The following is a 15388-nucleotide window of genomic DNA, read 5'->3' as shown; positions in this document are numbered from 1 at the left end:
CAGGAACTAAGAGAAATCTAAGAGAAAACAGGACTGGAACTAAGAGAAAACAGGACAGAAGCTAAGAGAAATCTAAGAGAAAACAGGACAGGAACTAAGAGAAATCTAAGAGAAAACAGGACTGGAACTAAGAGAAAACAGGACAGAAGCTAAGAGAAATCTAAGAGAAAACAGGACAGGAACTAAGAGAAAACAGGACAGAAGCTAAGAGAAATCTAAGAGAAAACAGGACAGGAACTAAGAGAAAACAGGACAGGAACTAAGAGAAATCTAAGAGAAAACAGGACAGGAACTAAGAGAAATCTAAGAGAAAACAGGACAGGAACTAAGAGAAAACAGGACAGAAGCTAAGAGAAATCTAAGAGAAAACAGGACAGGAACTAAGAGAAATCTAAGAGAAAACAGGACAGGAACTAAGAGAAAACAGGACAGGAACTAAGAGAAAACAGGACAGGAACTAAGAGACAACAGGACCGAAGCTGAGACAGTCAAACCATAAGGGATGATTATAGTAGTTTATGATGAAGAAGCCTAAACAGCTGGGATCTCTTTCTCTAGGCCACTGACATAATATGGTGATGCTTCTAAACAAACACATGCATCTTATAGGTCCCGTGTGGCTCAGTTGGTAGAGCATGGTGTTTGCAACACCAGGGTTGTGGGTTCGATTCTCACGGGGGACCAGTACGGAGAAGAAGAAAAAAATGTATGCATTCACTACTGTAAGTCGCTCTGGATAAGAGTGTCTGCTAAATGACTAAAATGTATGTTATTAGTATTTTTTATTAACTTAACCATTTTATTTAAAAACAATAAAGATGAGTGATATAAACCTCTAATCTTATCTGTAGCTCTGGTGTGCATAGAGATGATTGTAAATATTTATCATATGGCTGCTAAGTCATCCGTCTTATCCACTTAACTCCCTTGGACTTACGGTCATACCTGTGTGGAGTGTTCTGTATGCGGGAACACGCCCCTAATGCCCTTGCTCTTTACTGTTGGTCATACTGTATGGACCAGAAACTCTATGTGTGCCTCACAAATGGCACCCTATTCCCTATATAGTGCACTACTTTTGACCAGGACTCTGGTTAAAAGTGGTCCACCAAGTAGGCAATAGGGTGCCATTTGGGAGGCATGTCAATGCCTTGACATATAGCTCCTCCACTTCCTTACTCTGACTGTTACTATGGCCATTTTATCAAATGGAATCCACAATGCCTGTCATCTCTGCTGATATACTTTGCTGTACCAACCCTTCTTTATAACTCCTCGTGGTAATCAGACAAACTACAGTAAAGCACCATGCTGACTGGTGATCTACCGTAAAAGATTTTTAAAAATGAGGGTCCACCTCTGATTGATCAGAAGTTGTGATCCATGGATTTGAGCGGTCTGTCTTCACAGTGTGGACTCTGAACAGTGAAACTGCCGACGTAACTAATCATGTCAGATAACCAAGTATCATAGGAGGTTATTTCCTGTATCCATTTACAGGGAATTCTCTTGAGTGGTAGACTGGACAGAATGAAAAATACTGCAGCTGGAAAGCATTATATAGTTAAACAAGGAAAGCTATAGAGAAACAACATGTATCATAATAATTATTTTCTTGGCGTATTTTATTACTTTTTGGGGTTTTGTGGGATTGGTGGCACATAAGTAAAAATACACATATGACAAAAGTAAAGACAAATCTAAACATGTCACATTCTCACATGTATACATCCACTGTCAACCTCTGCATTACCGCTAACTACACACTTCACCCGATCACTAATTAAAATAGAATCTACCTACTTCCCTGCACAGTCACACTGTTATGGTATGTGGTTATACAAAAGATGTGGCAATTACAAAGGCAGTAGGCTGAGGATCTGTGAGTCCCACTAGAAATATCGGTGGTATAAATTACAGTTTGAACTAATCGCATACAGATGAAATCCTTTCAAACAGTAACATTACCACCAACAGCAGGATCATACTGAACACCAACATAATGCACTTCTATGTGCTAGATACAACAGAACTAGACTATAATCTCATATATCATCTACAAAGTCATTTTGAGGAAATCGTGTATCATATAGAATGATCAAGCGTGTTAAATTAAATATATCAAAACAGGTCAAATATAGAATAGTTTACATACAGTGTAATTTGTAATTGTATACAAATCCATTGCATTGTACTGTACAGTGTGAGGACTAGGAGGCTCTAGAAGCCAATCTTTTCCTCATACAGAGAGAGGAGCAACAGGATGCCCCAGCCAGACAGCAGTCCTAAGTTCTGGAGAAGGAACATGAGCCAGGGCCTACGGTTGTCCGCATGGATCATGGTTGGGAGCTGGGAGGAGAAAGAAGCAAGACAATCCACTGCATTTAACTCCTTGTCCAAATATAGCATATTTACAGAGAAAGATAGGCATTAGGGCATTGGTGAAAGACATAGGAGCAACTGTGCCATAACTAGGGGTCAGAGCTCTTCCTGGTCAGGTGACATAGCCAGGAGACACTCAAGGCCCAAGTCATAATTGGGCTTCCCGGGGAAAATGTTGTCTGAAGTTGCAACAGTAACCAAGGCGGCGGGGCTTAGCGAAGGGTCATTTGAACAATTTGTGCGATAGACTCTCATTTGAAGAGAAGCCCAAAGAAGCAATTCCTCACAGCCTGTTTGAGAATGTGGTAAAACTAGTGTACTAACCATATCAGCCAGACCCACATACAGGAAGAGACCAGAGGTGATGGCCGCGATCCACTGCTTGGTGGCCAGGTCAGTAGAGACGGTGAGGGCAATGTAGAGTCCGATGAAGGATGTGAGGGCACTGCCCACGTTCAGCATCAAGGCCTTCTTCACTGACAACCCGCTGTGCAGCAGGATTGCAAAATCACCTGGGAGATGTAGGATGGAGAGGTTTAAAAGGGACGCCAGTGATAAAATGTAGGTCTTAGGTTGATGCCATTGGAGGGATTGTGTGAATAGGAATCTGTATAGAGAGAGAAGACGTGGCTAATCATCTAGCACTACTATTCATCCATTCTAATACTTGACTGTTTGAAATGAAAAAATATTGTTCTGAAATCAAACAGACGCTGCTCAAATATACTTGATATAAAGAAACATCTGAAGTACCAATGTGGCTGGGTCACATTCCCTAAAGACCTCCTTCAACATGGCCAACTAGAGGCGTCAGTCAGTACAACACTCACCCAGTTCGTGAGGCAACTCATGACAGAACACAGCCAAAGACGTGGCAAGGCCGGAATTCCAGGAAACAGAAAAGGCCGCACCGATAGCCAGGCCATCGGCAAAGTTATGTATCGCGTCCCCTATGGTAACCATGTAGGGTAGCAGACGCTGTTCTAGTAGAGGGGAGAGACAGAAGGGAAACTCAGAGAAAGGTTCAGTCGTCTAAAGAAGTAAAGTCAAATTTGGCTATTGTTAATCATGTGTCTAAATTCATATTTCACAATAACAGCAGTATTGGATTAGCCAATGCCATTAGGATCTTCATTTGACCAGTTTCTCACAGCAGGAAAGGTATCCTGTAGCAACAGGAAATATGAATTATTGTGTGGATTATAATTAATGGACATTTTTGTAGGGATTGATACATTTTTAGTTAGGACAAATCAAGTCTGACATTTTAAAGTGGAAATTACAAACTTTAGAAGTCTTTTTAAACCTTAAATTTACTTAATGTTTGCATTTCCTGCAAGAACAGGGTGATCAAATTAAGATCCTACATCTGTAGGAACCAGTGGTGGAAAAAGTACTAAATTGTCCTACTTGAGTAAAAGTAAAGATACATTAATAGAAAGTGATTCAAGTAAAAGTGAAAGTCACCCAGTAAAATACTACTTGAGTAAAAGTCAAAGTATTTGGTTTTAAATATACTTCAGTATCAAAAGTAAATGTAATTGCTCAAATATACTTAAGTATGAAAAGTAAAAGTATAAATCATTTCAAATTCTTTATATTAAGCAAACCAGATGGCACAATTTTCATGTTTTTAAAAGAAAAAGTACTTATAGCCACAGGCACACTCCAACACTCAGATGTTATTTACAAACAAAACATTTGTGTTAAGTGATTCCGCCAGATCAGAGGCAGTAGGGATGACCAGGGATGTTCTCTTACTAAGTGCGTCAAATGGACAATTTTTTGGGTCAAAATGTAACGAGCACTTTTAGGTGTCAGGGAAAATAAAAAGTAAAAAGTACATTATTTTCTTTAGGAATGTAGTGAAGTAAAATTTGGCAAAAATATAAATAGTAAAGTAAAGTACAGATACCCCAAGAAACTACTTAACTAGTACTTTAAAGTATTTTTACACTGGTAGGAACTGGCAAGCTAGCGGTTATACTGTAGAGTGACTACAACTACACCATTGAATATTGTGCTTGAATTGTTTATAAAGATTACATAAAGGATGATGTCTCATTTTAATCATGTCAGATAAATAAATTGTTGTCACTGTTTATATTATCATTTACAATGATATGACAGAGTGTTTTTGGGTGCATCTGCAGCTAAAGCGTTGTACCCCTGTAGTAATGAATCCCTTTATTGCTGTTCCTCATGTAAATGAACAAAGCTCTTTGGTGCACATTACCCTTTGTCACGCTGAATGTGTGTAAACATTGACTAGACTTGACTAGTAAGTTCACAGTATATCAGCTTTCCAGTGAACACCCTGACTGTCAGATGACCTGATGACTTGGGTTGTCTATCTTACCTCTTGAGCGTTGGTTTATTTCTGGAAAGGCTTCCTCTGTGTCCTCACTGTGCTCACTTACAACCTTTTAGGATCAGAATTTTACAGAAGTATAACATCGGAATTATAGCAGGTGTGAACAAGTTAGTGGAGGACAAGGTGTTCAGAGACACGGGTAGTAAAGACTTGAGACTACATACTGTGTCAGGTAAAAACACAGCTTTACTGGCTGTTCAGTCATGGACCTCTGTCTGACTCAGATCTCCAAGAGAGAGGACAGAGGGTTTAGAATATCACAGGTGTGTCTTTGAATAAGTGGTACAGAACCTACCAGATGTATCTGTGAATAAGTGGTACAGAACCTACCAGATGTATCTGTGAATAAGTGGTACAGAACCTACCAGATGTATCTGTGAATAAGTGGTACAGAACCTACCAGATGTATCTGTGAATAAGTGGTACAGAACCTACCAGATGTATCTGTGAATAAGTGGTACAGAACCTACCAGGTCAGTCTGTGAATAAGTGGTACCGAACCTACCAGTTCAGTCTGTGAATAAGTGGTACAGAACCTACCAGGTCAGTCTGTGAATAAGTGGTACAGAACCTACCAGGTCAGTCTGTGAGATGGACTGCTTGTTCTTTTTCTCCTGCATGTACATCTCCAGGACTTTACCATGATCACAGTGATGGGGCTCAGACCCCTCCTGGAAACACAATGGCACAATGTATCGGTCTGTGCCCGGAACATCACAACAAAGAACATGTACAGTTGAAGACGGAAGTTTACATACACTTAGCTTGGAGTCATTAAAACTCGTTTTTCAACCACTCCACAAATGTATTGTTAACAAACTATAGTTTTGGAAAGTCGGTTAGGACATCTACTTTGTGTATGACACAAGTAATTTTCAACAATTGTTTACAGACAGATTATTTCACTTATAATTCATTGTATCACAATTCCAGTGGGTCAGACGTTTACATACACTAAGTTGACTGTGCCTTTAAACAGCTTGGAAAATTCCAGAAAATGATGTCATGGCTTTAGAAGCTTCTGATATGCTAATTGACATCATTTGAGTCAATTGGAGGTGTACCTGTGGATGTATTTCAAGGCCTACCTTCAAACTCAGTGCCTCTTTGCTTGACATCATAGGAAAATCAAAATAAATCAGCCAAGACCTAAGAAAAAAAATGTTTCATCCTTGGGAGCAATTTCCAAATGCCTGAAGGTACCACGTTCATCTGTACAAACAATAGTACGCAAGTATAAACACCATAGGACCGCGCAGCCGTCATACCACTCAGGAAGGAGTGGAAACAGGTACAAAAGTATATCCACAGTAAAACGAGTCCTATATCGACAGAACCTGAAAGGCCACTCAGCAAGGAAGAAGCCACTGCTCCAAAACCGCCACAAGAAAGCCAGACTACGGTTTGCAACTGCACATGGGGACAAAGATCGTACTTTTTGGAGAAATGTCCTCTGGTCTGACGAAACAAAAATAGAACTGTTTAGCCATAATGATCATCGCTATGTTTGGAGGAAAAGGGGCAGGCTTGCAAGCCAAAGAACGCCATCCCAACCATGAAGCAAGGGAGTGGCAGCATCATGTTGTGGGGGTGCTTTGCAGCAGGAGGGACTGGTGCACTTCATAAAATAGATGGCATCATTAGCAAGGAAAATTATATATATATATTGAAGCAACATCTCAAGACGTCAGTCAGGAAGTTAAAGCTTGGTCGCAAATGGGTCTTTCAGATGGACAATGACCCCAAGCATACTTCCAAAGTTGTGGCAAAATGGCTTAAGGACAACAACGTCAAGGTATTGGAGTGGCCATCAAAAAGCCCTGAACTCAATCCTATAGAACATTTGTGGGCAGAACTGAAAAAGCGTGTGTGAGCAAGGAGGCCTACAAACCTGACTCAGTTACACCAGCTCTGTCAGGAGGAATGGGCCAAAATTCACCCAACTAACTGTGGGAAGCTTATGGAAGGCTACCCGAAACGTTTGACCGAGGTTAAACAATTTAAAGGCAATGCTACCAAATAATAATTGAGTGTATGTAAACTTCTGACCCACTGGAAATGTGATGAAAGAAATAAAAGCTGAAATAAATCACTCTCTACTATTATTCTGACATTTCACATTCTTAAAATAAAGTGGTGATCCTAACTGACCAGAGACAGGGAATTTTTACTAGGATTAAATGTCGGGAATTGTGAAAAACTGAGTTTAAATGTATTTGGCTAAGGTGTATGTAAACTTCTGACTTCAACTGTATCTACCGGTGATAGCTAACAATTCTCACATTTTGGAACCAGTAAGACCTGATCAATTTATTTGACCGAAACATTGCACTTTATTAAAAAGGTGTATTGGAGGTGTACGTGTGTGGAATTTCTTTTCACCATGGATCCACCGAACCTGTAAGCTGACAGAACGGAGGTGTTCAGTAAGGAGATAAGGTTTAGAAACAGTGTGAAATGGGAAGGTACCACCTGAACGTGTCCAATAAGAACCCTGATTTTTGTTTCCTGTTGCAACACATTTTGCTACATCGTGCCCTACTGAACACAGCCCAGATGAGACACTACTTACCTCATGGTGATGCAGGGAATGGTGATGGCTGTCCTTGTGAGTGGTGATGATGGAGAAGATAGTCTCCATGAGATAGAAGCAGTAGATGCCAGCCATCATCACCAGTATCTTACAGATGTAGTCTGGAACCTCCTCTGAGTGGCTGTGGTCCGATCCGTCACTGTGAACATGGAGGCCTAGGAACTGAACCAACAGAGGAAACACAGTCACAACCCAGTCTGACACAGTCAGCCCAATGACAGTGTTATGTCATTGTAATGACAGTGTTATGTCATTGTTTTGACAGTGTTACGTAGCTCTTATGAAGGCAGGTTCAAGTAAAGTGTAATATACTACACAAGAGCAAATACTGGCGATGCAATCAACCTGTGCAGGGTCCATTACTCTGAAATGGCCTCCTTCACTCACTACTGACAGATGAAAGTCTAGAGTGGAGACCAGAACCTATCCACCATATTGCTTTAACCAATCAAGTCCTCTTAATAAGTGGTTGAGAAGGAGAGGAAGATAAGAAATCATGTCGGACCATTGGGACACATTGTTATGTTGCTCTTATCATTGGCTTTGTAATAACCTAAAGTTCCCTGAAGGAACATGGGGCCATTTCTCTGTTTGCCCGATCTGAAGGGGGTCGTTCTTGTTCCTTAAATCACGCCGTTATTATTTGACACTGTAAGTGATGACAGGGTGTGACAGCCTGCTAATACTTCGCCCTGCGATGTTGACATGATGGATCTAAATGGATTGAGCTGCAGCAGCAGGAAGTATCCCCTCCAGACTTCTGCCCTGGGGGAAATAAGGCTATGAAGCATCAGATGGGACTACTGTATGTGTTGCTCTGACTTATCATGAGGTCTCTCAGACATCTGGCTGATTATTGGGTTGCACTGACATTAACCACAACACTTTAATGAAGTGTTGAGGAGGAAGAGGTCTGGCTGGCTAGATAAGTGGTTTTCTTTTCACATTGGACATTCCAGCACCTATGATGGATGCATAACCAGGCCAGTAGAGCGTAGATCAGCTTGAATCAGCTGGGCTCAGTGATGTGGATATGGTACTGTGGTGCTCACCATAGGCAGGAGGTGCAACAGGGCGTCCCCAGTGAGGGAGCCAACGGCCAGGCTGACACAGAACTGGATGACGAGCTGGAAGACACTGCTGCAGGAGGTACACAGCAGCACCATAACGCCAACCAGGGCGGCCAGACAGATCAGCAGATTGGCTATGGAGGCATACGCAAACTCTGTGGGGAGAGAGAATTAACATTAAGGGGTTACAAATATAATAACAGTGCCAGACTGAAGCCAATCAGTCAAGCCACAAAGGTCTGTTAGATAATACATTGTCTGATTATGCTTGAAATAGGCTCTAGTCCTACCGAGTGCAATAGGCTCTAGTCCTACCGAGTGCAATAGGCTCTAGTCCTACCGAGTGCAATAGGCTCTAGTCCTACCGAGTGCAATAGGCTCTAGTCCTACCGAATGCAATAGGCTCTAGTCCTACCGAATGCAATAGGCTCTAGTCCTACCGAATGCAATAGGCTCTAGTCCTACCGAATGCAATAGGCTCTAGTCCTACCGAATGCAATAGGCTCTAGTCCTACCGAATGCAATAGGCTCTAGTCCTACCGAATGCAATAGGCTCTAGTCCTACCGAATGCAATAGGCTCTAGTCCTACCGAATGCAATAGGCTCTAGTCCTACCGAATGCAATAGGCTCTAGTCCTACCGAATGCAATAGGCTCTAGTCCTACCGAGTGCAATAGGCTCTAGTCCTACCGAGTGCAATAGGCTCTAGTCCTACCGAGTGCAATAGGCTCTAGTCCTACCGAGTGCAATAGGCTCTAGTCCTACCGAGTGCAATAGGCTCTAGTCCTACCGAATGCAATAGGCTCTAGTCCTACCGAATGCAATAGGCTCTAGTCCTACCAAATGCAATAGGCTCTAGTCCTACCGAATGCAATAGGCTCTAGTCCTACCGAATGCAATAGGCTCTAGTCCTACCGAATGCAATAGGCTCTAGTCCTACCGAATGCAATAGGCTCTAGTCCTACTGAATGAAATAGGCTCTAGTCCTACTGAGTGCAATAGGCTCTAGTCCTACCGAATGAAATAGGCTCTAGTATTTTTGGCCTACAGCCTAAAGTTTTGTGATTTAGAATTTTGGAGCATTCATATTTACAAACATAAGAAATGTATTTCTGCATAGCCTCTCTATAATTCCTTTATCATAAAAAAAATTAACAGGCAGGAAAGGGACTTTCTGTATCAAAAGGAAAGGAATGAGTGTTGAATATAGAGTGTACTGTAGCAATCAATAGATCAATCACAAGAGCACACAATGCAGAATCACAGTGGATAGAACTGTAGTAGTTCACTCACTCTCTGTTGTGCTGAGCTGGTCTAATGGTCCAGTGGGGGGAGAGATGCTGTTGCAGGCACCACTGAGGAGCTGCTGGACCAGGGCTGGGCTGAGCCTGGACAGGCTAGATCCATTCAGCCCATGGATCTTTATCAGCTCCTCCGGGCTGAAACACGTCTACGTGGAGGAAACAGGGTTGAAACACGTCAGCGTGGAGAAAACAGGGCTGAAACACGTCAGCGTGGAGAAAACAGGGCTGAAACACGTCAGCGTGGAGAAAACAGGGCTGAAACACGTCAGCGTGGAGAAAACAGGGCTGAAACACGTCAGCGTGGAGGAAACAGGGCTGAAACACGTCAGCGTGGAGAAAACAGGGCTGAAACACGTCAGCGTGGAGAAAACAGGGCTGAAACACGTCAGCGTGGAGAAAACAGGGCTGAAACACGTCAGCGTGGAGAAAACAGGGCTGAAACACGTCAGCGTGGAGAAAACAGGGCTGAAACACGTCAGCGTGGAGAAAACAGGGCTGAAACACGTCAGCGTGGAGAAAACAGGGCTGAAACACGTCAGCGTGGAGAAAACAGTGCTGAAACACGTCAGCGTAGAGAAAACAGGGCTGAAACACATCAGCGTGGAGAAAACAGGGCTGAAACACGTCAACGTGGAGAAAACAGGGCTGAAACACGTCTATGTGGAGAAAACAGGACTGAAACATCTACGTGGAAGAAACACGGCTGAAACACATCTGCGTGGAGGAAACAAGCAATATTTCAAAAAACACTTTCCGTCACAGAATATGTATCGCCCCGATATGTGGTAATTGCTACAGTTGAAAATACAGTGCCGTGTGTCAGTGTAAAATGGAAGTGCAAATGAATTCTTCAATTAATATACCTCTGTCAGAATACTGTGTCCCAAATGGATCACTACTCCCTTTGTAGTGCACAACTTTTGACCAAAGTCCATTGGCCTATTCTTTGAATTGACACTCCTTGTCGCTAACTGATTGACTGACAGTAAGATGTCATTGGCCATTCACAAAGTGGGGACCAATATATTACAAGTAACATGTTATTATCCCTCAGCAGTGTTCCTTCTCATTCAGATTTCTCTAATATAGATATTACCATGGGGAGAATCCTACAGCTGCCAATAGCTCAGGCCATCTACTGCACATCTGAGGCTCATTGTAATGCACTGGAGATGCAGCGGACAGCAGGGGTTTAGCAGTCTGATAATGAGTCAGAGTGAAGGAGCCTGTGTGTGCGTGCGTGCATGCATGCGTGCGTCGTTAAGCCCCTGAAGGTCTCTTCAGGAGATTGGAGCGATGGCCTTGACCTAATTACAGACAAAGCACCATGGTGGTTGAGTATAACAATTACCAGTTCCCAGCTGCTGATGTTCCTCTGGTGGTACCCCTCCTCATGACTCTTCCTGAAGGCATCACCTCCACTTCGACCCCCCACGACCCTTGCTAACAGTACTGTGGTCACTATGGTCATGGTCAATGTGGTCATCGTGACCATGGTCATCTTTGTGTCCCTCTTGATCCTCTTCGTGGATTCCACCCAGTTGCAGGCTCTTCATAAGACCTTCCAGCTCTACAGAGATTAATCACAATGATATGGTTAGTTGGTGGTAGAGTATATTAGCAGGCCATTGAGGAACAGTAATATAGTGGTAGAGTATATTAGCAGGCCATTGAGGAACAGTAATATGCTGGTAGAGTATATTAGCAGGCCATTGAGGAACAGTAATATGGTGGTAGAGTATATTAGCAGGCCATTGAGGAACAGTAATATGGTGGTAGAGTATATTAGCAGGCCATTGAGGAACAGTAATATGCTGGTAGAGTATATTAGCAGGCCATTGAGGAACAGTAATATGGTGGTAGAGTATATTAGCAGGCCATTGAGGAACAGTAATATGGTGGTAGAGTATATTAGCAGGCCATTGAGGAACAGTAATATAGTGGTAGAGTATATTAGCAGGCCATTGAGGAACAGTAATATGCTGGTAGAGTATATTAGCAGACCATTGAGGAACAGTAATATGGTGGTAGAGTATATTAGCAGGCCATTGAGGAACAGTAATATGGTGGTAGAGTATATTAACAGGCCATTGAGGAACAGTAATATGCTGGTGGAGTATATTAGCAGACCATTGAGGAACAGTAATATGGTGGTAGGGTATATTAGCAGGCCATTGAGGAACAGTAATATGGTGGTAGAGTATATTAACAGGCCATTGAGGAACATTAATATGCTGGTAGAGTTTATTAGCAGACCATTGAGGAACAGTAATATGGTGGAAGAGCATATTAGGCCATTGGGGAACAGCAATATAAACTCTCATTATCCAGGCTTCATGGGGTTATAGCATAGGGTTTGAGGGTAACATTAACATAGGGTTTGAGGGTAACATTAACATAGGGGTAGAGGATAACATTAATAGCGTCATGCTAAATGAATGATGAACTATGTATTGCACAAGATGGATTAATGAGTGGGTTGATGTTACAGTACAGCCAGGAGCATGAGTAATGCTCCTGGCTGTACTGTAATAATAATAAAACGAAACAGTGCGAGGAAAATGATTCATACTAAATAGGGATAGTAGTTTGTAATGAGGCAATATTACAGCACGGACATTTTGTATACACAGGAATAGTTGTTTCTTACTGTACCGTGTATGGTAATGTTGTCAGAACCGAAGGAGTTGAATATGAAATCCAGAAAGTAGTCTTCTTCAGGCAGTGCTCTGGCAGTCATGCAGTCACCTCGCAAAGCATGGTAAACTATGTATCCAAACACCACATCCATGTTGTGTGGGCCACCATCATTCATCTCCTCCAAGATATCTTGACCAGTAAGACAGTGCTAAATGACCACGATAACACGGGACAAACACACACCGTTGAATAGAATAGAAATATTTTGTTGAAACAAATCTACTCAAATGAGTTTGTTAGAAAACAGGTCACTGTTGCTAACAGTAGTTCATTGGTTTTCTGTTGCACAACCTTAGAAAGGTAGAGTTTATAAAATGTGTTGCCATTCTTATTAACACAGCAGCACCAACCTGGTCGTACTGCTGATCAGGCTTGTAGTGCTTCTTCAAGTTATGGAGCAGTGTTTCTATCCCACTGCTCTCCATGTCTCCGTGTCCATCCCCATGGTCATAGCCTGTGATCTCATGGATGAAGTGGTCCGTCTCGTCCCCCCACCTCCCTGCCCTCACGGCAGAGCAGGCCTCTGAGGGAGAGCCGAGGTACAGGCAGCATCCTGCCGCTACTCTGAAGAAGCCCTCGTTGTGAAGGAGACCACCAGTGCTGGTGAAGTTACCCACCAGCTGGTCTACTGACTGCACAGACAGGCACTAGAAACAAGCAGGGTGGCTTCAGTGTTTCATGGAGATTATTTATTTACTCAGTACAAATATAGGCCTAATTTAATGAGAGAAAACCAACGTAGGGTCTTGTATAGTCAGTCATTATGACCACAAAGCTAAAGGAGTTTGGGTTGGGTGAACGTGAGAAAATAAAAATCTAATTTTCTGATCTTTAACAGCTATTCTCAGGCTTTTTGAGTCAGGACATACAGTGACTTGGCCTATTATCTAACAGATTATTCTGTAGAGTCTACCAGAAACCCAGAACCGATTAGTGAAGGTGCTGGAGGCAAAATGCTAAACTGGAGAAACAGAAGAAAAAAAGTCTTGACACACTTTAAGTCAGATGCACATTTCTTTTAAAAGAGCCTGAGCTTGATGAAGGTCGACTGACCGAAAGCTCCGTATCTATTAAAATAAATGTGCATCTCACTGGAAGTGTGCAGACTTCTTCCTGATTCTCCAGTACCATGACCACGTATGAGTAAGATCTCGAGCCATTGTTGTATTAGCAGAACATGCCGTCTAACTACTGATCATTAGTGTTAGTCCCAAACATGTTTGGCCAATTGATAACACATCTCTCACATAACGTGTGATAGAAAACGTCCTCTACATGGTCACAAGGGCAGATTACACTTGCCAGGTAAAGTCCAAGGCCTTCAATGTCTGAACAACAGAAAAAAATGTATGTTTACATGTTTTTCTACTGTAATCAAATGAAACTAAAATGAACACTTATTGGAGTACTTGTGGTGCATTGGCATGATGGACAGAGTCATTTTAATTTTTTACATTGAATGTATTAAATAAAACAGAATGCCCAGTCATTAAGACGTTTAAACAGGCTGCACAGTAATAGGGTAAAACAACCACGATATATTTTTTTAAGTATTTTTTTTTTTTACACATTAGCCATTTAAGTCAAAGCCATTGCTATAATCTATGATAATACCCTAACACATGGAATTTGATAAATATTGATCAGGTGTTTTACGTCATTGGTAGAACATAATGATTTTAATAAATCTGGTACAAAACAATCTGCAATGACGACGTCGTGTATTCTCTCTATATAATACCTACATAATAATAGCCAGAATCATTATTGTTATCATTATCATATAATTATTATTATTATAATTATAATTATAATTATAATAATTATTATTATTATTATTATGGAGCACGCATTCAACTTTTGAATTGCTCAGTGCTCACGATATATGTATCAATAAAAAAATACTTTGTTAGAGACTGGTCAATAAAAATAAAAAAAATACAGATTTAGGCTTAACAAACTAGGTCTGAAAAAGCACTATGATAAATGTACATTGCTGTATTCCATTGTGTGTAGCGCACGGCACAGTAACAGGTGCAGGTTGGACCTCGACCTTTCCTAAAACCAAGTTGAAGCGAGTGTAAGAAAAAAGTTACCTTTTCACACGACACACCAGGGCACTGCACACGCTTCTCCAACAGTTTGAAAAAGGAGCGAACTGACATTTCATCCAGGTATTCCTCTCCTGGCGAAACGAGCTCCACCACTTTCCCATATACATCCATAGGTGAACACCACGCATAGCTGAATAGGTGAAAACTCAGACATAGGAGAATAACGGGAAAATACCTATATACAGTTTCCATTGTTCTATTAAAATATAAATCCTCTTTAAAAAAATAAAATAAAAAGTGCAAAAACAGTGAGTTTATAGAAAGAGATGATTCCGAGTGGCGCATATGCAGTCCACACACGGTTTTAAGTTCACCAAACAGCTATCTATAAATCAGCTAAGTTAGAGATTTCCTTGACCTGTTAGCTCGTCTTTGATTGGTCCAGAGGTGAGTTGCGCTTCTCTACCAGTCCATAAATAGGAAACCATTGCAGTTCACCCTGAATAAGGGGTACAGGTCCAAAATCACCTGTCTTCAATGTACACTCAGCATCAGCTGACATAATGGCAAGAGTTATGTCAATAAGACATGTTGCTAGGAATACAGGCAAAATATTTGTGCCAACTGATTTCACTTACATCCTCAATGGTGACCAATACCCTGATGATGAGCCTTCCCTGCTCTCTCTCCAGTGGTGAATATATCTAATATATTAGCTAACATTCCCATATATTAAATATTGTGTATTGGGAAAATGAATAAACATGTAACAAAGAATTACTGACAGTGTAGAAACAAAACAAATAATACACATTTCTACAGAACCTTTTTGTAAAACATGTATACTAATACATGAATTGAAGGATATATTTTGAGAAACAACCAACACAGTTTAGGACATTTATTGATGA

The 15388-nt window shown here is 41.4% G+C and overlaps 1 protein-coding gene across 1 annotated transcript; it reads right to left on the bottom strand.

Annotated features, from left to right (window-relative positions):
• Positions 1 to 1607: 1607 nt before the first annotated feature.
• On the bottom strand, positions 1608 to 14878 carry LOC106597874 (zinc transporter ZIP4). Its single transcript, XM_045709611.1, has 12 exons — positions 14520 to 14878; positions 12774 to 13070; positions 12379 to 12571; positions 11075 to 11293; positions 9713 to 9869; positions 8402 to 8574; positions 7329 to 7511; positions 5332 to 5427; positions 4742 to 4805; positions 3213 to 3365; positions 2707 to 2894; positions 1608 to 2349 (listed from the first exon to the last, which is right to left on the bottom strand). The coding sequence occupies exons 4-12, from the start codon at positions 11222 to 11224 to the stop codon at positions 2221 to 2223; spliced, it is 1293 nt and encodes a 430-aa protein (XP_045565567.1). The 5' UTR covers positions 11225 to 11293; positions 12379 to 12571; positions 12774 to 13070; positions 14520 to 14878; the 3' UTR covers positions 1608 to 2220.
• Positions 14879 to 15388: the final 510 nt, after the last annotated feature.

Source organism: Salmo salar, chromosome ssa27 (assembly GCF_905237065.1).
Source record: "Salmo salar chromosome ssa27, Ssal_v3.1, whole genome shotgun sequence".
NCBI classification, from domain to species: domain Eukaryota; kingdom Metazoa; phylum Chordata; class Actinopteri; order Salmoniformes; family Salmonidae; genus Salmo; species Salmo salar.
The sequence above is the reverse complement of the archived record's forward strand: the minus strand, read 5'-3'. Positions and strand labels throughout refer to the sequence as shown.

Coding starts and splice junctions, on each gene's coding strand:
- LOC106597874 (XM_045709611.1), bottom strand. CDS start 11,224: ATGACCATGGTCACGATGACCACATTGACCATGACCATAGTGACCACA. Junction 8,575..9,712: donor CCAGCTCAGCACAACAGAGA/GTGAGTGAACTA, acceptor CTCTCCCCACAG/AGTTTGCGTATGCCTCCATA. Junction 2,350..2,706: donor ATGTGGGTCTGGCTGATATG/GTTAGTACACTA, acceptor TTCTCCTCCCAG/CTCCCAACCATGATCCATGC.